The following is a 25,486-nucleotide window of genomic DNA, read 5'->3' as shown; positions in this document are numbered from 1 at the left end:
CCTGCCTAAGTGGCCTAGGTGCTACGCATTGATTTGGCACCTGCTAGCGGTAGCGAATTTTAGAACCTTGCTTTCATGTATATTGCCCATTAATCTTCACAATGAATCTCTTTATAGATGATTTTATTGGCAGTATATGTCAATCTACAGTTTTTCTCAATCTCTTCATTTATATTCTATCCATGTATGGATGAATATCCAACTTCTCTATCATACAAAAGGTTATTCTTTTGCACTCTCGATCTGCAAGATGTTCACAACTGATTTGATTTATCTTTCCAACATGTTCCATGTCAATTGTCATGATTACTTTCCATCCCTTTAAATCTTGTAAAAGCCCAGGGTGGTTTAATCTAGTTTCATTTATTTGATAACCATTAATCCCCTATTGTGGCAACTTCAATAGTGTCACACACAGCCATGGACCATTTCTCTCCTAACGACTGTTTGGCACATTTGTTCTTATTTGTTCTCTCCTGTATCATCAGTGTGCCAGTAGAAACAACCGAACAATGAACCAGTCCACAAGCCACTTCATGAACTGGAATATTTAAAAATGTCAACGCTAGCATAGTTAAGTGTACCAGACCAACTTTGTGATGTAATAAAATGCAAGGAATACAAACATATACCAAATGATTTTAATATGATTATACAAATACAAAATAGAAACCTACTTCATGACCAGGGACCCAGTAATGGTCTTGAGGTTGTCAGGGCTAATAATTGTAATATTGCTTCTATTGAATCGGTAAAGAATTTTAAGGCTAAAATTCTGAATAATGCCACTATCAGATGGTGACAAGATTGTCAATTTTTAAAATAAAAATATTAGCAATGGCAGATTGGTAAAATTGTAATAATAGTTACACATCATAATCATAATAATCATATTCTTAATAATAATTAATACCAGATCATATTAATAATAGATTATTATAATAATGAGAAAAATATAATAATAAATTATAGAAAATTTTACATAAATATTGATTTTTAAATCAATCAACAATGACTACAACATCAAATAATATTTAATTCTGTGATGGAAAGAAGCAATGAAGAAGAATCTGCATCTCAAATATTTGTCCGAACAATTGTGTCGCCCATATTGGGCAGTGCAAAATGATATTTTTGATCCTTGATCCAAATAGTCGGTAAAGACTGCTAACTTTTTCATATGTAATCGACAAGCAAAAAAGAAAAGATGAGAGGGAAATAGAAAAATTATGGAACTTGCAAAGATCTTAAATTCATATGATATTTAGAAGTATCAACAGCATACCTGCACAACCTGTGGATACCATTCTCGAAGCTTTCGAAATGCAGAATCAATATTTCCATTCTTGATTAGCTTCATAATCATAAGTCAAAAGAAACAAGAGAGCATATCATTCAGTACTTAGAAACATAGATACACACTGCTCAAAATAAACAAGAGAGCATAGATACACACTGCTCAAAAGAAATAAGATAGCATATCATGCGACCCTGAGTAGTTCTTTCTTGTAAAGAAATGAAACATTGAATTTGAAGATCTGTCTCCTCCATCATGAAAATTTAAAAAAGACAGTAACCTAAAGATAAAATTTGCTTCCACAGCCTTTGGGAACGATAAAAGAATCTAAATTGGAACTGTAATTGATGACCTAATATATATTTAGTAGCATTACGTCATTTGAAAGGTTTTGAAGTTCCCCATTATTCCTGAGTTTTACTACAACATTACTTGTGTAGAAAAATGTAAGGCATCTATAGCCTTGTTGGCATCAGTAAAACTTCTATAAAATCATGTTTAAAAGACCAATGCGGCAAATACTGTTAAGAGCTTACAGTGCATAGAAGCAGAAAGCGTGGTGAGGATGATGAGGTAGATATGGGTGATATTTTATCATCACAGAATTGCCAGAGATGAATAATAATGTGATCAAAATGGGAATAGAATACATCTTTCATGGGAGTACATTGATCGAAAGTATTTAAATATTGGTCAGATGAAAATAAAGTCCATAGGTCAAGACAGCACTGTACTGAAACTAACATCAAAAAGGTAAAAAAAAAAAATGCAATCGGACATTACAAGGATGTTCAAATAAGGTGCTTCATTGCAAAGTTAAATAACAATATCATGTAGCATTTTGATTGATGCTCTGATCCATAGTTTTAAATCCTAAAGATCACTTTCCAGTAAGAAACTAACAAGCAACAAAATTCAAAGCCAATAAATGAAAACATAGAATATAATAATTTCCCATAACAATGCTCCTACCTGACGGAGTATATGTCTATGATTAAGAGCATAGACATCGTCTTGATCACTAAAGCCATTTTCTGTAGCTGAGGACACTGAAGGATAGGTACTTTCACTCGCAAGGTCAAATGACTTCAATGTTTCTTGATACCCGTAGTGTAACAAATAGGAACGAACAATCCTGACAGAGATCTACGATAATTAGAATTGTGTTTAATGATGCAGCTCAGTGTAAAAAGTCTATAATATCCCTATTGCGTAAATGACAATTGAAGATAATGTTTGGGGGTACATTTTTGACATGTCAATAGCTAACCTATTAAAAAAAAATTCAGGAGATGAACAATGAACCTATGAGTTACCAAACTACACATGTAATGTTTATAGGTGTACTGCACCTCATTTTCTTGAATATTTTACACTAGGTTAATGGAAGTGTGTGCCACATCAGTATTGAGTGTCCGTCACAGTAACAAGTAGTCAACTTTCAGTTATGGAAACTGCATTAAGAACTTGAGTAAATAAGCATGGAATTAGATGCCAGAAATATGGATTTACATGGCTTTCTTAAGGGGGAGATCAGTAAACCTAGGCATTCATAAACGACTACACCAGAGACAGTGACTTTAAAAATTATCAATGGATGACTTCATCAGGTTCATGTTGCCAAATTGAAATGTGTAGTTACTTTTGATGCCATGGTGAATGCATCAGGACAGGCATGGCAAAGAATCTGAAAAAGTCAAAGTGTGTTTACAATGACATAGATAGATGTTATGTAGGATCGTACCATTTTCGTTAAAACAAGGTAATAATAATGGAGCCTTGGATTTGTTACATGGCCCTAAGTATTTTAGGCTAAACAACTATGAGAGCTATTGGACAAAGAACCTTTTACTTGCTAGGCAGTTTAGTTCCCATCGGGGTCCATTCAAATTGTCGTACGACTTCAACTACAGTTTAGTGGTGCCAAATTCCCAGAACCCCATGCTAATGCAGAAGCATGTTGAACATTTTAATTATTCAACTGACAGTCACATGAACTGCCTATGTTACCTAAGAGGTGAATCTTATACAGTTACCTACTGGGACTTCAAAGAGATTTATGTAAAGGAAACAAGACTCCTTGTGCAACGGTAAGGTATTGTATTGTAATATTCAAACTCCATGCTGCAATGAGTTGAACTCAAAACCCCATTCAGGTATGCAGGCAGTTCATGTGGAAGAACTTCTAAAAATTTTGTGCTTGTGATTGATTGTACCAAGACTGGACTTCAAATTACAAACAAAAAGTTGTGATTTCATTCAAACTTGGAACATTCACTATCCTAATCTACTTTTTGCTTATCATTCTATGCTACAACAAACAAAATTTTACAAAATATACAGAAAGACCATTTATACATACATCCCATTGAGGAACCACAGAAGAATTTTAAAGTGTCTAAATCAAACATCAGATTAATTTAACCTGGTGTTAAGTGATGAATTTAAACATATAAGCAAATAAATTCACAAAGTAAGATCAAGGATATGAATGCAGAAGTAAAAGGAGAGCAAGAAAAACAAATAGCAGAATGACTACTGAAACCAGAATAGCAGAGACAATTCTATGGAGCTTCTAGGGCATAAAGTAAGATATTTCTGAGACTGTAATGACTAATTCAAAGTTCACTGGCAAAAATTTTGCACAATTGCAAGTAAATGCCACTCAATTCCCTCCACAAGCAACTTCTTCAGAATGATTTGTGTTAAACTAACATACCGATGGCTAATATTTGGCTGCAAGGAAAGCTTTTCAACCACTGACTGCTGTTTCAATCTCTCTTCCATAATATAGCCCTGTCCAGGGAAAAGAAAAAAAAAAATCAAACTTAAGAAGATAAAGGCACAAGGCACAACAAATTGAATGAAGAAGATGATCATTGCTATAACGAGACAGGACTCCAACATAAACGATTTAGTCATAAAAAAAAATTCGGAAAACAAGATTGCAAAATAAATTGCCACTTGTAACCTCACATGCACATTCCAAAAAAACTATTTAAGATAAGATTACATGAAAGGACCAGAATACTTGGATTTCTGACCAAGTTATCATCCACAAGCAAGAACTAAAATCTAAGTTCAAGTTCAAACATGTTCTTGTGCTTGAACACCCTTTACCTAGTAAAACCAACCCAAAGCAACAGCAACAATCACAGTAAAGACAGGAAGCAACAGCACCCGTCACACTACAGACAGGAACATCATGTTGCCAAAAACATTGACCATAGTTAGCAAACTCAGTCATAATCCAGATCGACCAAGTTAGATCAGGAAGCAACAGCCAATTGATCTTAGCAGATTTCTCAGGCACCTATCTGAGGGTCACTGAAATGCAGAAATAGATTACATCTCCCAAGAAATAGATGAAACTGTATTAAGGTTGAAAAGCAACTGTAGGTTTGAACTACACTTTCTAGACAGACCAACTTTTCCATCTTTTCAATCTATCCGGATGGACAAATTGGCAAACAAACACAAAAGGAGCACAAAGATGAAGAAAAATAGGAAGAAAAGCAAGAACTTTGTCTTTTAATGAGATCAAACCTGGATTTGGAGGAGAAGTGAGAGGGAAATTATTGTAGGAAGTGAGAGTACAATGAGATTTTGATCCTGCAATAGACTTCAATCTCTATGCAATAAACCACAATGAATCAATGATTTATGGAGGAAGAAGAGCTCAAAGACTCAGACACAGAGCTCAATGGGCATGATTCACAGTCACTGCCAAAGGCTTGGGCAAATGAGATTTGATTCCAGAGAAGAAAGAGAACTGGCTGATCATCCCCTCATTAATTGATGAAGGTCCATGATTATCAAGTGGGGAAGGAGTGGATTTCGGAGCAGGCACTCAAGCTCTCTGGAGGAGGAGCTTTGCATGGTTTATGATAAGTAATTGAATTTCCAAAATTAAGACATAATGAGATATAATAGTTATTTAATATATTAATAATCTGTTAATGACTAACAACAGGCAGTATATTAACACAACTTGGTAAAATAATAACGATAATGTAAAATAATTAGTGAAAGGTTAATTTAAAATATTAAGTAATACCAGATCAATATTATTAACAATACTATGTACTTTTTATATCTTAGTATAATGTTGCATTTTGTTTAGTAAGATGAAGAAAATCATCTCTTTATGATAAAATAATACATCAGAAGTTGAAAGCGCAGTACAAAATATGTATTTTCACTTTGTAATATGATTTTGTGCAATATTGGATAGACTTGGTGGCAACCTTGTGATCCTTACAATCAATTGCAGCATTATTTGGGTAGATGATGTGCTCACATCTATTCTAAATACGTGGTTTTGGGTGTTTACATAATATTATTATTTATTATAACATCATCACGATCATCATGTTATGTAATTGATTTGAGTTTAGTTTCAAATGGTAAATATATAGCTATTAATCTGGCAATATGATATCAGATTATTTAAAATAATAATTGGTTTGAGTTTAATTTGTGTTATATTATTAATTAGATTAATTTATGAAATCAAATTAGTCATTTAAAACAATGTTAATAATTTATACTTATTTATTATTTTTATTATTAGATATAATTATTTTATTAATAATTTGAAGTTATTAGTATGTATTTATAGAATTGTATTAGAATTGGACTTTATTAATTATGTTTTTTTGTTTTCATTGATATTGCTGTTAATTACTAATCATCTGGTTATACAATATGTAATTATCTATCAATTAATCACTGCTAATTTATATAAAATGCAAAATTAATATTCTAAAACAAAATTCACTTCAACTGTATTGATATATGTTTAATTGTTCTTAGGTTCTTCGAATATCTTTCGTTACATCAATCATTGAACAAACTTATCTTGTTTCATTTTTTTCATTAAATGACCTTTTTATTTTTTTTACTCACCAACTCCAATCTCACCAATCTTACTGATCTAATACAAATTATACAATTGATTCCTAAGTTTCTAGAATGCCCAATACCAATAACTGATATTGAAAACCATGATATTGACTAATTTTCTTTACCAGTTATATTCAAAGTCATAAGACATTTGTAGTCATTGTGTCCACTTGGTTGTCTGAAGCTATTGAACACATATTCAGATCCTCTTTCCTTTGATCCCTTTCATAGTGGAGTGGTTGATCTTCTCATTGATGAGGAAGATGCTGGAGATACAATCACTTGGGCCAGTTGCCCTCCAATTTCAGTGTTCAATTGAACAGACAGTACATCCTGAAAGAGAAACCTATAAAACTCAGGCTCAAACTTCTGCTTTTACCCACAGCTACATCTATCCAATCTCAACCATCATTCTGATGTTAGCACATAAATTAGCAGTCCATACAACCAAAAATTCACCCTAATCTTTTTATTACGAGGCGAGCAAAGGTGCTTTAATATTTCAGAAATGATTGAATCACTTTGTCGAATTCACCCTTAAAGAATTCCACAATTTCCTGCCAGCACAATCTCTACTATTAATTACCTTTAGGGGAACTGCCAATTAAAGGATTTGAATGATTGCTAATGAAAATAGGTGTTATTTATTATATGACATGCATTGTACCCACATATAAATCAAATATGAAAATCAAACATATATTATATGGATAAAATATGTACTTCAGATCAAAGTTTAAACTCTCGACCCGTGCCAAGATTTCGGTACTGGATCGGAAAAATACGATTTCGATTTCGTATCGTGCCAATATAGTTTCGGTATTTTTTAAATATAAAATATATTAATTAAGAATAAAAATTAATCTAAATATTTAAAATACAATATATATATATATATATATATAATTTATGGGATAATTTTATTAGGGTTTAGTTAAACCTATTAAAATATCCCTACTATAGCTATAAATTGATTGAAATAATTAATATGCGTTTATTTAATTTTACTATTCGTTGAACTGTTGCACCTGTTGTGCGACAAGTCCGCCATGTGGAGCTCACGACGAAACTGCCACGGCCATTGGGCTCTCGCGGCGAGTCTGTTGCAAGCCACGCGCAACGAGTGCACCGCGGCATCAAGAGATGAGTCCTCGACAAGTCGCTGAGCTCACACAACACCTCCGCGACCAATATAAAATATATTAATTAAGAATAAAAATTAATCTAAATATTTAAAATACAATATATATATATATATAATTTATGGGATAATTTTATTAGGGTTTAGTTAAACCTATTAAAATATCCCGACTATAGCTATAAATTGATTGAAATTATTAATATGCGTTTATTTAATTTTACTATTCGTTGAACTGTTGCACCTGTTGTGCGACAAGTCCGCCATGTGGAGCTCACGACGAATCTGCCACGGCCATTGGGCTCTCGCGGCGAGTCTGCTGCAAGCCACACGCAACGAGTGCACCGCGGCATCAAGAGATGAGTCCTCGACAAGTCGCTGAGCTCACACAACACCTCCGCGACCGCAAGACTCGTGCAACGAGTTTGCCTCCGCCATGGGGCTCGTGTGATGCCTCTAAGGCTGGTTGTGGGCCTCGAAACCTTTGGACTATCGGTGCAGGTTTCAGGCCACAAGCGGAAGGGTAAGTTTCGCCCCGCACAGAATGGTATTTTAAACCATGCTTCATATCAAAGGTTACTTTATTTGCAAAGGGCCCGAATCTTACAATCAAAAGAATGGTATAGGCTTGCCTTATAGCTTGTGGATAACAGAGATTTTCCAACCATCCAATTTGTTAAGACTTGCAATTAATATGACAATATGACAGACTTATGAATAGTCATTAGGGGATCATGGTATTTTTCATTCATTCATCACACATATAGTAAAATAGTATTAGTAATGTTGAATTTTTTAGCATGAAGACTGAAATTTCAAAGCCCATCAATGATAATTTTATGGCTGTCTATTTGGGTGGAGAAAGATAGCAAAGAAAGGATCAGAAATGGGAAGAGGGAAAAAAAGAAATTTCCATTGTTTATTTGCTAAAATAGACAATAACAGCTATATGGATTCTTCTATGTCATTAAACTTTATCTACTACTATATCATCGTCTATATTTAAATAAATTTTACTCTATTTAATTATTGTTAACCAAATCTTCTTTGGCATTCTTCGTTTAATGTGCATATTTATCATAATTTCACATCGCCTAAGTAAATGTCTATCATCTTAAACGTGGTCTCCAAAATTTTTTCTCAATAGGTGCAACTATAACTCTCTCTAATGTTCTCTATTGAGTTCATCCTCGTATATCCACACAGACAAAAAATTAGTCTTTCAATGTTGTCATTCCCACGTACATGCAGGGTTAAACCAATTCTTTTCAACATTGTTCCCCACTTTCATCCACTCTAAAATCACAAGTGAAGGAAGGAACGCCAAATTGATCCCTTTCTCCCTCTTGCTTTTTCTTCCTCTAATGAAGTAGACAAGGGAACTCAGTGATTTGATTTGGTTTATAAATAATCAATTCAAATTTAATTATGCTTCAAACCTTTGGTCAACCTGAAACAAATAGATTTAGCAAGGAAACCAGACAATCAAAATTTGACCAACTTTGCTTTGATTTTTCAATCTGAACTAAATAATGGGTACCCCTATCTTTATTTGCATCATCCACTTATCTATATATATCTTCAGTGTACTTATCCACCTTCTCATCTTATAATGGAATCTATAGATGTCATAGGCTACGACCAAGATGCTTGACAAGGCCTCATATAGGTCGTGCTAGACATAATCTAGAGTGGTGCCAACTAGCCTAGGGACTAGTGCTCTTGGACAAAGCCTAGGCCCTTTGGACTTAAATTTAATACAACAACAACCAAGCCTTATCCAACTAGATGGGGTCGCTATATGGATCCTTTTACACTATTGAACTCTATCTCCTACTATATCATCATCTATACTTAAATAAATTTTAACTTATTTTATTATTGTTAACCAAGTCTTCTTTTTTTTTTTCTTCCTCTTCCTTGTTTGATATGTGTGTTTGTCATAATTCATATCGTCTAACTGGAGCATTTATTAGTGTCTACGTACATGCATGTACCATCTTAAAGGCATCTCTCGGAGTTTTCTCTCAATAGATACAACTCACTTTCTCTCTAATGCTCTCATTTCTTATTCTATCCACACATCCACTTTAACATCCTCATCTTTTGCTCATGTGCACTAGTTATAGCCCAACATTCAACTCCATATAACATAACAGGTCTAACTGTAGTTTTGTAGAATTCTTTTTTAAGTTTTAGAGGTACTTTACGATCACATAAAATACAATCACATAAAACAACCGACACTCTTCCATTTCAATCATCCTGCTTGTATTTTATGTAAGACATCTCTCTCAATCCCTCTATCATTTTGTAAAAATGATCCTAAATATCTAAGCTCTCAATTTCAGACAACTCGTCATCTCCTATCTTAACAATTGCCTCATTATTACTAATATTGCTAAACTTAAATTCCATATATTCTGTCTTTATTCTACTAAGCCTAAAATTTTACCCTTCAAGTGTTTCCCGTCAAGATTCTAGTTTAGCATTTACTTCTTGACGTGTTTCATTTACCAAAATAATATCATCTACAAACAACATACACCACGATACTGTGTCTTGAATATCTGCAATGAGTTTATCCATAATTAGTATAAAAAGATAGGGACTTAGAGTTGATCTTTGATGTAACCCTATCTTTATTGGAAATACTTCAGTTACTCCGCCTAAAGTTTTTTACTCTAATCGTTACATCCTCATACATATCCTTAATTAGTTCAATATATGTTACGCTAACACGTCCATTTTTTAGAATTCTCTATATAATTTCTCTTGAGACTCTATCATAAGTTTTTTCTAAGCCAATAAATATCATGTGTAGATATTGCTTTTGCTTCAGATATTTTTTAATTAATTGTCTAAGAAGATATATAGCTTTTATTATCGCCCTCCCAGACATGATCCAAATTGATTTTCGGTCACCGTAGTCTCCTTTCTTAATCTTTTTTCTATTACTTTTTCCCAAAGTTTCATGGTATGACTTATTAGTTTAAAACCCCTATATTTTGCACAATTTTGTACGTGTTCTTTGTTCTTATACAAGGGAACTAGAATACTTATCCTCCGTTGATCAAGTATTTTTTTTATTTTCAATATCATGTTAAATAATTTTATAAGTCATTCAATACTTTGTTTTCCTAGGCACTTCCATACCTTTATCGAAATATCCGTCCAACAGCTTTTTCATTATGCATCCTATTTAAAGTTTATTCTACTTCTGAAGTTTGAATTCTACGATAAAAATTTAAATTTCTATGCACATTTGACCTACTTAAATTACCTAAATTAAGTTGGTCACCTAAACCTTCATTAAAAAGTTGATAAAATACCACTTCCACCGCTTTTTTATTTCTTCATAGTTTACTAGTACCCTATTACATTCATCTTTAATATATTTTATTTGGATTTCTCTCACTTTAGCTATTCTATAAATATCTCTTTCCCCTTCTTTTGTATCCAATTTTTGATATAATCATTCAAAAGTCTCATTTTTTACTTCATCCACTACTCTCTTAGCTTCTTTCTTGTATATTTTTTTAAGTTTTCCTCGTTATGACAAATATATAATTCTTTATAAGCTATTCGTTTTTCCTTCACTTTCTCTTGTACTTTCTCATTCTACCACCAAGATTCCTTACTTGGTGCAATTCTCTTTAACTCACCGAGTACACTCTAAGCTACTATTTTTAACTTTGATATCATCTTATCCCATATCATATTAAAATCACCGTATATTTCACCTAATGCTTGTACTCCTACCTTCTCCTTAAATATATTTTGCTTCCCATCTTTTACCTTCCACCACTTAATTCTAGGAGTCATATATATTTTCTTTCTATTGATACTATGTTTAAGACGTATATCCAACATTACTAACCTATATTGGGTAGTTAAGTTTTCTTAAAGGATGTCCTTGCAATCTTTATAAATCTTTCTATCCTTTTTCCTAACCATAAGATAGTCAATTTGCGATTTATTATTCCCACTTTTGAACGTGACTAAGTGTTCTTCTCTTTTCTTAAAAAACGTATTAGCTAATATAAGGTCATATGATATCGCAAAATCTAATATAGTTTTTCATTCCTCATTTCTCGTTCCAAACCCATAACCCTCATGTACCCTCTCATATTCCTCATTTTTCACTCCGACATGCTCATTTAGGTCACCTCCTATTAAAATCATTTCACTCTGAAATATTTGGTAATGTTTGGCCTAAACTTAATGATAAAAGAAAATTTAAAATAAGAAAAAAAAAGTTTAATCATGGTTGCGTTGATTTGCATTGTAGAGATCTACTTTTTTCGTTGTTGCGGCACATGACACAAACCTCAAAACCATGACACAACTATAATGACGAGTGAAGGTCGTGCGACAACACCTACAAAGTTAGCAAGGATTGAGTGAGCATTTAATGATATTAGTAAGGTTCATGTAAGGGTTGCATGCATTATGAAGTGTACGTGCGAGGGTTCTAGTGTCACAATGTTCATGCAAGGGTTTTGAGCATCATGAAGTGTTCACCAAAGCAATTTGAGAACTTCCTAATCTACCTTCAATGCTATGTACTACATGGGCTCAAAAATTATGCCTTTGCATGTCTGCTCATCAACATATAAGAATATAAGGCTTGAAACTCCCATCTCATGATGCACTTCTTTCATCTTTCATTGTTGTTATTGTTGGTTGACCTTCTTCTACCATTCTTTCCTCTTCCTCCTTCATTCACCGACACAACATATCAGCATGCACAAGATGGAGCCAAAATAGTTTTGTTTCCACTTAGACCAAAACCCCACTCGGAAAAAATTTCAAGCCTTCATTGTAATACAAAAATGTAATTCCGATTTATTAGATGTTTAAATTACAACAGCGTAAAAATTTCCTATAAATATAAGGTTACATCAAGGCTCAATTAAATCGATACCTTTTTACACTACTTATTGATGAACTCACCGAACACATTCAAGATTCATTATCATGATACATGTTGTGTGCAGATAATATTATTTGGGTGTGAAAAAGTAAATACTAAGCTCGAATCTTTATGGAAAACACTGAATTAAAAGGTTTTAGGTATAGTAAAATAAAGATATAATATATGAAATTTAAATTTAATACTAGACACAAGGCAATTGTTAAGTTTGGAGATGACAAGTTACCAATAACTAAAAGTTTTAAGTATCTAAGATCGTTTTTTTTTTTTAATTGAGAGGTTGACATAAATGTTTTACATACGATACAAACATAATGGTTAAAGTAGAGAAGGGTGTCAAGTATTCTTTATAATCATAAAGTACCTCTAAAAGTGAAAGGAAAATTTTGTAAAATAATAGTTAAACTAGCTATGTTATATGGAGCTGAATGTTGAGTTATGAAACGAACAATAAAAGATAAAAGTTGTAGAAATGTGGATGTTAAAATGAATGTACAAACAAACAAAGATGGACAGGATAATAAATGAAAACATTAGATAGAAAGTTGAGATTATGATAAATATGCACATTAACAGAGGACGAGGGAAATAAAAAAAAAGACTTGGTTAATAATGACAAAACAATAGAGGATCCAGCTTAATGGCGTAGGAGGATTTATATAACCCACCCATTTAGTAGCATAAAGGATTGGTTGTTGTTGTGTTCGGTCCACAAGTCATTCTCAACAAGAAGCTAGGTTAAGCATAGTTTGCAACCCAAGACTTGGCCATGGCTAGCCACCTAAGAGAGTTGATCATGGCAAAAGCTCACAGACCAATGAGTACAACCAAAATTCTTACAGGACAAGCCTATTCTACTAGCTGAGAAACATGAGCATGGAATAAGGTTCATGCCCCTTACTTGACTTGGCCTTGTTGGCACATCTAATTATATCTTCTCCATGATTGTCTCTAAAATCTTCTCCATGTGAAGGTGAATCCTAGTCACACGATCCTCTTCCAAGTAGTGCCCACTACATAAGTTGTCCATGTAATGTGATTCCTATTGTTGGCATCTCCAAACAATGGCTCTCCAACCAACATGATCTTGGGCTTCTTCACTGTTGCTTTTATCTTTGTCCGCAAAGCACTTGCCTCTTTGTGGCATGATACTTGCACTTCTTCACAATAGAGTTTTGATCTCATCACAGATCTTGAACATCATCTATTATCATGATGCTCTCCCAGCATCAGCCCAATCAATAGTGCAGCTTCACTTACTCCCAAATCTATCTTTGCTCTACCTGCTCTACCGCATCGTCCTAGATTGGATCTGCTAGATTTGCCTATCCTCGTCTCCATGAAATCACTTTCTCGCTAGCTCTTCCTGGCTAAATTTGTAAAGAAGATTTACTTCCAGCATCCTTCAGCAACTTCAGTTCTGTTTTGATATTTTCCCTGCTAACAATCTGGTGAGTGTTCTGTTCTGTCATTGCAGCAGACCTCTTTTATTTCTAACTGCCTGTACAAATTTAATGTGTTCCCTTCGAGGGAAGAACATGCGAACAGAAATAAGGAGACAGATTTCACTAATAGCAAGAGATTAACAGGATAGTTCAAGGAAACAAGATATCATCTTCAACAAGTTTTCAAATAAAGAATGGTATGATTAAGCATTAGATTTGACAAAAACTGCAGAGCAATATTTTTCTTGTACCTCAATGTCAAAATAGAACGGTTTCCTCCCCAAGTTCACAGTTACCCTGCACCATGAAGGTAATATAGTAGCAAAATTAAAATGAAACTGACATACATTACACAGCAAGTTAAACAAAAGAACTGGATATAAGATGATAAGTAGTCATATAAAAGAAAATCAAAACTAAATATTTCCTAAAGTTATGGTTATCGGCAATTAATTCTTCTGGACTAAGACAAAATAATCAGTTATAGAAGTGTCATATGAGCAGTCAAACATTTTAAAAGTAAAGCACTCAAATAATTTGAAGTTGCTTGGTACATAACATATCCTTTTCCTTCATTATGGATTTGTAATTGTAATTCAACCAAGTAAGCCCTCTTCACAAGCTCATTCATGGGACTAGAAGCTTTTGTAAACCAAGAACCAAAAGATCGTCATAATATAATTTGAGCTAATCTTTTCAATATGTGGCAAAAATCTTAGCATTAAGAATTCTTTTGAAAAAAAGAAAGAAGATATTCCCTTTTTCCTGTTCGTATTCCTGAATCTAATTCATACAGTACACACAATATATACATCCAATTTTTATCAAGTGGTCTAGCTCAATCTTATTTATACCAAAAAAAAAAGGAGAAATCCCAAATCATCTTCTAAAAAGTAGCCATGGTAGACACGTTTGCTGCCACCTATGAATTTGTGGCATGAGACCACATCCATATAAGAAATGTTGTTGTCTTTAGTAGATTGATCATGCGATCTATGTAGCCCCATACATTAACACCAAATAAACCAAGATTCAGATGATTTGGACCAATTTTGATTGAACTAAATCAAATAAAAGTCTAACTCGCACTGGTACCTTCTTAAACAATAACTTTTATGATGTTTATACACAGAAGGATTGGTTCTTGTGATTATGAATCACATATAAACTATCTTTTTGGTGTGATAACTTGTAAATGTTATATAAACACTTCTTTTGTAAAAGTACAACCCCAATAGATCTACCTTTTAAAAAAAAAGAGGTCTAGGTGATCATAAACCATGTTAGTATTCCCTGACTCTTATTAATACCAGAATAGGTAAGCTCCAAATATGTTCAATGTTCTAAAAAGAAATATATACAGCCACCTATGGATATGTGACTGCAAACTACATCACATATAACATATATGTCTGTCTTTAGTCAATGGTATCAGGTTATCTATAAGGCCACATACGGGGATACCAAAAAACCTTAAATTGGAATTGATTCAAACAAATTTTGATTGAACCAAATCAAATAAAAGTCTAATTCTTACTGGTATTGGTCCCTTCAAATAATGTCTTCTATGATGCTTTTACTCATCATAGGATTAGATATTGTAATTGTGAAACACTTGTATAAATTAAATTGTTGGTGTGGTACTTGTATATATGTAAATCTATTATATATATGCTCTACGTTATTGGTTGATAAAGATTGTTATAAAATTGTTGGATATTATGTATTTTACATTTTATGTTATACATATTTGATGTTAAATTTATGGATTGGAAAGGTTGAGAAAAAGACATTGTTGTACATATGTTAAGCATTTTTTGGTGGGATAAATATGGCTTGATGATGGTGATGAGATGTGCTAAGCATTTTATCAGTATGATTTTCCTTTTACATTTATAGCATGGACTGTAGATGCCCCGCATATGCAGTAATTCACTAGAGTTAGTTGGCGCATATACAACCTGAGCATCTACTCTTTTAAACCCTTTGAAATTTTAAGGAATTCTAATCCACCTATTGGCTTATATATTGTACTCTATGAACATCTCATAAAGGTACATGGATCCAGATTGAGACCTTATCTTGGCTAACTTATAAATCTGCTAGCGTCAGCTGTGTTTTTGAAGAGTATTGAAAACACTCTCAAATGAAATCATCCATATAGTGAAATCTTCCAAATCTGAATCTCTATTAATAGAGGTTGATCAAATATAATTTAGAGAAATCTTTTGACAATCTCCTGAGATGGTTTGCTATATTGACCCTAATGATTTCTTGTCAATTTATTAAATGAATTCAAGCATGTTATCTCTTCTCTGGTTTTCTTGCAAGACTAATGGAGAGAAATCACAAAGGTTTTCTAGCTAAAAGCCTAAAACAGAATTTGAAAAGGAGATTCCATGTCTCCTACATGTTCATCATAATGCAGCAATTCCTTTCATTCCTCTTTAACTTTGTTACTACTCAGAGAGTTTAGCCTTTCCATTTTAGAGGTTGCTCAATGGGGAATTTTATTCAAAGAGATTAGAGTCACAAAGGTTTTCAAGCTAAAACAGAATTTGAAAAGGAGATTCCATGTCTCCTACATGTTCATCATAATACAGCAATTCCTTTCATTCCTCTTTAACTTCGTTACTACTCAGAGAGTTTAGCCTTTCCATTTTAAAGGTTGCTCAATGGGGAATTTTATTCAAAGAGATTAGAGTGGTTCTTCTCTAGTAGAGAAAATATAAATGCATTTGTTGTAAAATTATTGCGATGCAAGTTATTCCAGTTCGGAAACTGTAGTCCAAAGATAATGACTTTGATACAATTAACTGTAGTCCAAGGATTATTCCAGGTCAAACTGATCACAATATGAATTAACTGAGTTGGATCGGGATCAGCAAGATCATCCAATTCTTGCCAATGCCTCAGACATGTGATGGCGTTGAAAAATAAAATTGAAAATGGTCAAAAAAATCTCAGTGAATATTGTGCAAATCAAGAGAGAACAGTGGGAGATTCATAACATTTTCCAAATCAACTGATTTCTAATTTATCACAATTATGGAGCAAGGAGAGACGGAGAAGAACTTGGAAAAATGAGGGAGGCATTCTGCTATAGATCGCAATGGTGAATTCCAAAACAAGGAGATCCTCTTCTCTAAATATTGCCCCTTGCCGGAACCATTGGATTGCATGAAGAAACAGGCTTTGGGTGAAGCAAAAATAAGAGAGAGTAAATACTTCATGTGCATGAGAGAGAAGAAATCACTCTGGCATTATTGCCTCAAGACAAGAGGGAGACATGAAGATTCATCAAGGAGGAAGGCATTAAATGGAGTCTAGAGTGGAGAAAGGCTTTCAAGTGTGTGATTTGTGAGGTAAAGATATTAAATATGGTTAATATCAACAAAAAGTATTAGGTAACTAATAGATGCATAAACAAATACGAAGGCTACTTGGTAAACCAGTAATAGATATAATCTTGTTGCACTAACGTAATTGGTAATACTTAGTAATGGTATTATATTATTATTATCTAATAGGCAATATTAACTCTGCCCATGGTGAATAAACTTAGCCATGATCAATCCCAAGCCCGAGTAAAAGAGGGTGATGTTAGGTTGTCAGTAAAACATAAGCAAATGTTATATATGGAACCATTAAACTATTGCGTTAATACTTAGTTGTTTTACAAAGAGAATACGTTTCAAGGTCCAACTGCAACATTTCGACAAGGATCACTATATCTCCGTAAGAACTTGCATGTAATATTAAATATACAAGAATTCTCACACTCTAGATTGGATAATCATAGACAATATAGGAATTCTGATTATCTTAGATTTAGAGCATACACTCACGGGCAAAGCGATAAAGGGAGGTAGTAGATTGAATGATTAAAAGAAGAATTAATATTTTATGTTTACAAGAGATAAAATGGATAGGGGAGAATTATAAAAAAAAAATCATGTTTTAAGTTATGATAGGGAAAGAGTAAAAGGAGAAATAGAAAGAAATAAACTATTTATTATTATAAATAGTTCATTAAGGGGCGAAATAGTAGTATTTAGGAAAGGATATAGGATTATAGTTCTTAAGATAGTGGAAGCAAAAGAAATTATTAATATAATTAGTATATATGCACTTGAAGTAGAATTAGATGAAAATATCAAACATAAGTTTTGGGAGGACCAATATGAGATAGTCAAAAATATTCTGATAAAAGAGATGATTTTAATAGGAGGAGGTCTAAATGGGTATAGAGTACGAAATGAGGAATATAATAAGGTGCATTAGGGCTATGATTTTGGAACAAGAAATGAAGGAAAAAAATTATATTGAATTTCGCGATAATATATAAACTTATAATAACTAATACATTTTTTAAGAAAAGAGAACAACTATTTACGTTCAAAACTAAGAAATTGAGTTTCTTATGGTGAAGAGGATAGAAAAAATTGTAACAATTACAAGGTCATGCTTGAAGAAAACTTGACCACCCAATATAAGTTAATGGTCTAAATACACGTCTCAAACATAGTGTCAATATAAGAAAAATGTACATGATTCTAAAGATTGATTGGTGGAAGTTAAAAGACAAAAGCAAAGCATCTTTAAGGAGAGGGTAGAAGCACATGTATTAGGAGAAATACATAGCAACTCCATTACGAAATGGGATAAAGTGACATAAAATTTGAAAACAATGGCTACAAACCTTCTCGGAAAGTCAATATGACAAATGCCACCAAATAAAAAGTTTTGGTGGTGAAATGATGAAGCACAGGGAAAAGTGACAAAACATTGAATAACTGATAAGTTATTGTACACTTGTAATAATGAAAAAAAACTTTAAAAAGTATGTGGTAGCTAAGAAAGTGTCAAGAAAATAGTGAGTGAAGTCATTCGAACGTTTGTATCAATATCTTAATACAAAAAAAGGGAAAGGGGCATCCATAGAATAGCTAAAGCGATGAGGAAAACAAAGAGTCTTAGCCAAATAAGATGTATTAAAAATGAATCCGATAGAGTATTAATGAAGGGAAGAAATGAAGGAGCAATAAAAGAGATATATACATCAACATTTTAATAAAAGTTTAGGTGACCAACTTAGCTTAAAAAATTTAAGCTAGGAGTATAAAAATTTAAATTTAATCAGAGTATTTAAATTTCATAAGTACAACCGACATTAAATGATATAAAAATGAAAAAGCAATTAGATCGGATGACATTCTAATTGAGGTATGGAAGTGCAAAGGTAAGCAAGGTATTATTCGATCTCATATTAGAAATGAAGAAAATGCATGATAAGTGTAGGGTAAATACTCTAGCTCCTTGTATAAAAGACAAAAAAACATATAAAATTGTGCAAAGTATAAGGGGCATTAAGCTGATGAGAGAAATTTTAAGAAAAAATGATGGGAAAAAATTAAAGGAGATCAAAGTGATCAAAAAATCAGTTTGGATTTATGCTTGAAAAGTTGACGATAGAAATTATACATCTTCTCAAACAACTAATTGAGAAGTATCATGAAAGAAACAAAAGAAGCAAGACTTATACGTAGTATCATCAACCTCAAAAAAACTTATGAAAGCGTCATGAGGAAAATTTTATGGAGAAGTCTAGAAAGAAAAAAAAAAAAAGTGTTAGCGTAATGTTAGTTGAAATAGTTAAGGATATAACAATGAGAGTGAAGACTCAAGTGGATTAACTAAAGTGTTTCCTATAAAGATAAGATATCATCACCAAAACTCTAAATTTGTATTTTTTACACTAGTCATCAATGAACTCACTGAATACATCTAAAACGCATTACCATGGTGTATGTTTGCAGATAACATTGTTTTGATTGATGAGACTCATGAAGAAGTAAATGCTAAGCACGAATTTGGCAAAAAAAAAATGATTTTAGACTTTGTAAAGATAAAATATGAAATTTAAGTTTGGTATAGTAGATGTAGCAATGCAATTGTTAAAATAACAGAAGCATCTAAATTCATTTTTACAAAAGGATGGAGTTGATAGAAATGTTTTGCATATGATACAAGCAAGATGGTTACAATAAAGGGGGCATCAAATGTTCTTTATGATCATAAGATACCTCTAATGTTTAAAGGGAAGTTTTACAAAATAGCGACTAGACGTGCTATGTTATATGGGGCTAAATATTGAGTTATGAATCAAACACACAAGAGGAAGATGAGAGTCTTAGTGATGAGGATATTAAGGTGGATGTATGGGGTATACGAGAATGGACATATAAGAAACGAGAGCATTAGAGAAAAAGTCAAAATTATGCCAATTGAAGGAAACCTCGCAATTAAGATGGTATGGATATATACTTAGATGACCAATGAATATTTTAATTAGGCAGTATGAGACCGTGACAAATACACATTAATCAAGGAAGAGAAAGACCTAATTGAAAGAGGGAAACCAAAGAAAATTTGGTTAATAACAATAAAGCAAGATAAAGTTCATTTAAAAATAAATGATGATATAGTATGTGACCAAGTCCAATGACATAGAAGGATCCATATAGACAACCACACTTAGTAGGATAAAGGCTTTGTTGTTGTTGTTGTTGTTGTGGTAGTATCGTAAGCAAAGTTAAAATATTTAATTAGTAACAGTAAAAATAAATTAATTAATAGTATTTGTTAATATTCTAAATAATAATATTATCATTGCCAATAAATAATTATAAACAATAATGATAACTAAATGCACATAATCATAGATGAAGAATAATTATAAATAATAATGACATTAACTAAATTTTATTTAATATATAATTAATGATCAATTGTTTAGTTAATTAATATTACAAAAATCTTATAATTTTTTATTTATTATAATAAAAATAAGAATAAATATAATTAAATTATTTACTTAATTTAAAAATATATAGTATATCATTTGTGATGTACAATTTATCAACTAAATATTCAGTCCAATTATGTATTGAATTGTATTTCTTATTTTTAATTCAGTTGTATTTATTTGATGACAGTCAATACCTATGTTTTTGAAACATCCATACTGATGCCAATAGTGATGACCATGCTTTCATAACTTAGAAGGTAATTAGAAAGTTTTGCTTGCTTATCTCACTATTACTAAAATAGACTATCCTTTGGTGTGTAACAGCTTGTGAGATGGAAGTGTTACATTCACTCTTAAGAGGGACTCTGATTCAACCAATGCAGATCCAACAACTCACTCTTTCATGAGTGAACAAAGCACACTCAAGTAGTCATTAAAGAAGATGTTGTGATCATTAAGATGTCCACTCCTAGTTCTGGAGAGTAACTTCAGTCTCCACTATAACAATTCAGATGTTTCTCTATTTGGATTTCCAAAATAGGAATGGCCATCTTTCATGATGTTAATAAGATAATAATGGTCCCACATTAACTATTTTATTTTGTTTTGTTTTCATGTATTGCATTGGACTATGTAAGGTGCAGCATAGCACCTACTATCAATTGAGAAAATTAGTCTTTTTCCTAGGGAAGGAAATATAGTAGGAGAAAACAGGGAATTGACTTCCCATTCTCGCCTCGCCTAAAATTGAAGCAAGAAGAGGCTAAAAATTGAAGTGGCACAAGGTCACTTATGAGGTAGCCTAACTCATTCCCTTCCGCTGTCCCTTCTTGTGTGAGCATGCTCAAGACACGTTAGGATACCAACAATAAATATAATATAAAACTTTAAAAAAATTAAAAAGAAAAAAAAACATTCTTTATTAGAATTCATGCAGAACAAGTGAGGAAAAATAAATTTTAAGGTATAAGAATTTGTTTCATCCCACTCTCACTACCCGTGGGTTTCATTTATGTATCTCATTGAGAGTTGAGAACATCGATGTTAAGGGACGGGCAGAATGAATGATGCAAATTTCATCAGAGTTGGTTGAATTGTCATCTTTATATTTTCCTTACTTTTAATTGATGCAATTCATTTTGTTTTCTCTTGAATAAACTTCCTCTGTTATTTTCAACAGTAATAGCCTCAATGCACTTACCTTAAAAAATGTAAAATAAATTGAAATCAAAACACATATATATATATATATATATATATATATATATAATATTCATGATGTTTTCTCGAAGTCATTGTCTATGAATCTACACATCATACATTTTTAATTTGAGGATGCCTTGTTGGTAAAGATAACTGATGCTGATGTTTCAAGGATAATAAAAATTCAGAACTCCTCGGGGAAAAAATGAATACAGGAATGAACTATATGCTACAAGCAAATGACGATAAATATAGAATCATTAATTAGTCTGCAGATTTCATACAAATGTAATTGGATTAGGTACATAGCTAGGAAGATCTAGATGGTACTGAAAACAAAGAAGCAACAAATAACATCTATATTCATGATATAAAATGAGAGTGCACCATACTCTTCATTCTGGCTGTGAACAGCTATTGTTGGATAAAGGGGTCCTTTTATATCCTTTGTAACAGTTCCAACAAGTTTTGCATTCTTCCTGCACAAAAAGCAAGGTTGTCATCATCATCATATACAAAACATGACCAAGCTACTAATCACCAAGAAGGTAGATGGAAAACTGGCATAATGGATGACAAACTAAAATGGACAAACTGTGCTATAGGATCACAGTTGAAATTGACTCTGGCATGTCAAGTATCTCTACAGCTATTTGCAAAACTTGTTAAAGATCCTATGTATTTGGATAAATGCATGAAAATCAGGGAAACATAAACAAAATAAAAGCTGAAAGAGGAATTTGCAAATCAGAAACTTTGTATTGGATAAGGAAATAAATTTCCATGCACTAAACAACTCATTGGCTCACGTGAAAAAGAACTCCTGTGTTGCATAATTAATGCCAGCACCAACAATATCATTTGTAGTAAATGTTGGCCCAAAGGACTCCCCTTTTCCCTGTCCACGGTAGAGATATCCATCATCGCCATGATAACCACAACTATTGGCTTCCCAGCTGCAAATGAAGTAATGGTTTATGAGAATCCAACATATGCAATGGATATCACAAAAGAACTTAGTTTCAGCGATATTAAACAAACAAGAATTTCAATCAAACCACCCAAAGATAAAGTAAGAGTTCAATGCTAGAATAGTAAGAAAGAATAGGAGATCATATTAAACATAGATGAATATCAATAAGAATATGATTGCAACTTTAACCTGTACAAGATTGATTACTACAAGAATATTATGACTTATATGTTACAACCCCAATTCATATTTGCCACCTTGAACAATATTTTAGCTATCTTCTTTGAATTCTCTCTTACACACTGTTTCACAAATTGGGTTCCTTTACTGGTAACTAAGAAGAAGATTAGTGAATAAATCAGTAAAACAAGGGGAGAGTAGTCGAATTGATTAAATAAATACATGGGATTTCCACAAGCCACAGCATATGACCAAAACATTTAGACTCCAAGATGAACCAAGGGTTCAACATGTAGCTGGAATAACAATAACTTTTTAGCCTTTTGTACAGTTGTCAGGCTCAGTATCTGGTCCAGATGATGCTTTTTCATCTTTCATAGCTAAAGCTAACTCAACAACTATGAGAACAAGTAGATGCATCTTAAACATTGTTGATCCATAATTGAATGCAATATTTATCTAGTAAGTTACTAAAAAGCTCCACATACATTACTCTGCTATATTTCTAACTTCAAGATGAAAGAAGTAATTTTAAATTATTAAGTTTCAATTTGCAAGTCAAAGATGCTTGTTTAAAGCCAATTCACTTTAAAACTTATAAAATTGAATAAAGACTATGGCATCCCAAATCAAGCTTTTCTCCTACACAAAGTTTCAACTTTATTCTGTTAACATTCTCATCAATTAGCATTATATCATTACAAATAATGTGCACCAAAAATATTTACCTTGGATATGATGAGTGAATTAAACTAGTAGTAACGCAGAAAAAAGAGTGAATCTTAAATCAGACATGGGTCTGATTACTCAGATGGAAGACATGAGGGAGAAGAGTGAAAGCATCGTAAAATTACATTTGGAGTTCCATCATTCATGTACATCTTTTCGTCACTTTCCATCCTCTCCCTCATATTTTTGATACAAGTAATCAAACTCATAGTGTAAACTAAAAGTTAAAAGCATTCATTACACTCTCAGTAACTCACACTAGCAACGATCTAGCTCACATGTCTATTCTCACATACACAAAATTATTACATTATTTTTCCTCTGTACAATTTAGCACAGTCAAGGGATTTTATCAAGTCTTTACAAAGTCAATAGAAATCATAGATAACTCATCCTTTTTCTCTATATTTTCACACTAATTGTTGTATTGAGTAGACAACATTTGTAATATATCAGCTGGGTAAGAAACCAATTTGATTTTCAAAATATTTTGTTTTATATCTTACTCTTCTCCTAACCACCATTTCCCAGGCAGTATTAAATACTACTAGGCTTAACGTCTTTCTTCTATAGTAGAAAGATTTTAAGGAGAATAAAAAAATTGGTTTGATGCAAGAAACTCATAAAGAAAGTAATTTAAAAAATCATAGTTAGTCCTAAATATGTTTTAGAAAATTTCAAGAATCAAGCATCTTGCTTCACCCAGACATGTGTCAAGTGTCTAGCAATATAAAATTTTAGTGCTTGGAGAACATAACATAATAGAATTAATGAGAGGTGTAAGTTATAGTTCATTTACTTGACATAAAATGTGGCCATGAACTCATTTTATCTTTTTCTTTTATGAAACAACCCTGGCATCCTTTTGACTTTTGGAATTTTCTTCCAAGCACATCGAATGCACCTGATGTGTGAAGACTTATTTAAGGTCTTGACTAGATGTCTACAAAAGATCCTACAAGTGTAGTCTTCAGTGCCACTTAAATTTCCATTGAATCTCTAGATGTTTTGACCCTGTTGCACTACCGGAATGAATTTTCGCTGAAATAAATAAAGTCGACTTGAAAAGATGAAAAAAGGAAGTTGGAGAATGTTTCAAATCTATAATTGCTTTGTCATGTACATAAAAAAAAATTTGATATGTTGGGGAATATAAAAGTCAAAGACAAACTATCATTGGTAAAATTAAGCAAAATAACAGTGTTTGATAAAGTTAATGTCAGTACCCAGGCTGTCGGCGCATCTTGAAGTGCTGCATCGTGAAGCCAATAGCGGCCTGCCCTTTCTGCCCGGCATTCTTCACCGTCATCTCAAAATAGTAAGCCAACCTCCTGGTGGGCGCCGGACAGTCAGCCTGCACGACACCAACGTCATGCCCGTGCTGCGGGGTCCCGTTGTAATGGACGGACATCTTGTCGGTGGATACAATATGGAACAGACCAGAGCTGTTGGTGGTGTTCAAATGCGATGGCATCGGCTCCGAATCCATCTCCTGGATCATCTTCCTCCACTCATCTCTCGAGCGCCAGCGGGACGCCAAGCGAGAGAGATCGATTGGATTATTCGCCGGTTCTTGATTGATCAACATCGGAGCTTCTCCAACACTCAAGGATTCGGCGCTTCCGACCAAATTTTTCTGGAAATCCAGCACCACAAACAAGTGGTCACACACGAATGGAAAACCCTAGTGCCGATTTGGTTTTCAATTGTTGTCCTGAGGCCGAGATGGATCGCGGTCTTCTCTAGTGGCGCAGGAAACCCTAATCATCACTGGGAGAAAGAGGAAGGTAGATGTTTAGGGGAGGACGCTGTCTTGAGATAATTGAAATAATTTCTCGACTACATTAAAGATGATCAAATGGAGTGTTC

General features: G+C 32.9%; 1 protein-coding gene across 1 annotated transcript in view; it reads right to left on the bottom strand.

The window, feature by feature from the left end:
• LOC122026629 (ran-binding protein M homolog) overlaps positions 1 to 25,486 on the bottom strand; it is a 30,941-nt gene extending 5,455 nt beyond the window's left edge. Inside the window, exons 1-7 of the mRNA XM_042585363.1 lie at positions 24,844 to 25,486; positions 22,545 to 22,691; positions 22,128 to 22,214; positions 13,973 to 14,018; positions 4,017 to 4,093; positions 2,270 to 2,432; positions 1,286 to 1,354 (exon numbers count right to left, since the gene is read on the bottom strand). Coding sequence (XP_042441297.1) covers positions 1,286 to 1,354; positions 2,270 to 2,432; positions 4,017 to 4,093; positions 13,973 to 14,018; positions 22,128 to 22,214; positions 22,545 to 22,691; positions 24,844 to 25,205 — 951 coding nt within the window. The 5' untranslated portion in view covers positions 25,206 to 25,486. The remainder of the gene's footprint in view (positions 1 to 1,285; positions 1,355 to 2,269; positions 2,433 to 4,016; positions 4,094 to 13,972; positions 14,019 to 22,127; positions 22,215 to 22,544; positions 22,692 to 24,843) is intronic.

This window comes from Zingiber officinale, chromosome 1A (assembly GCF_018446385.1).
Source record: "Zingiber officinale cultivar Zhangliang chromosome 1A, Zo_v1.1, whole genome shotgun sequence".
Lineage (NCBI taxonomy): Eukaryota > Viridiplantae > Streptophyta > Magnoliopsida > Zingiberales > Zingiberaceae > Zingiber > Zingiber officinale.
Note: the sequence above shows the minus strand (reverse complement) of the source record. Positions and strands in the feature narration are given on the sequence as shown.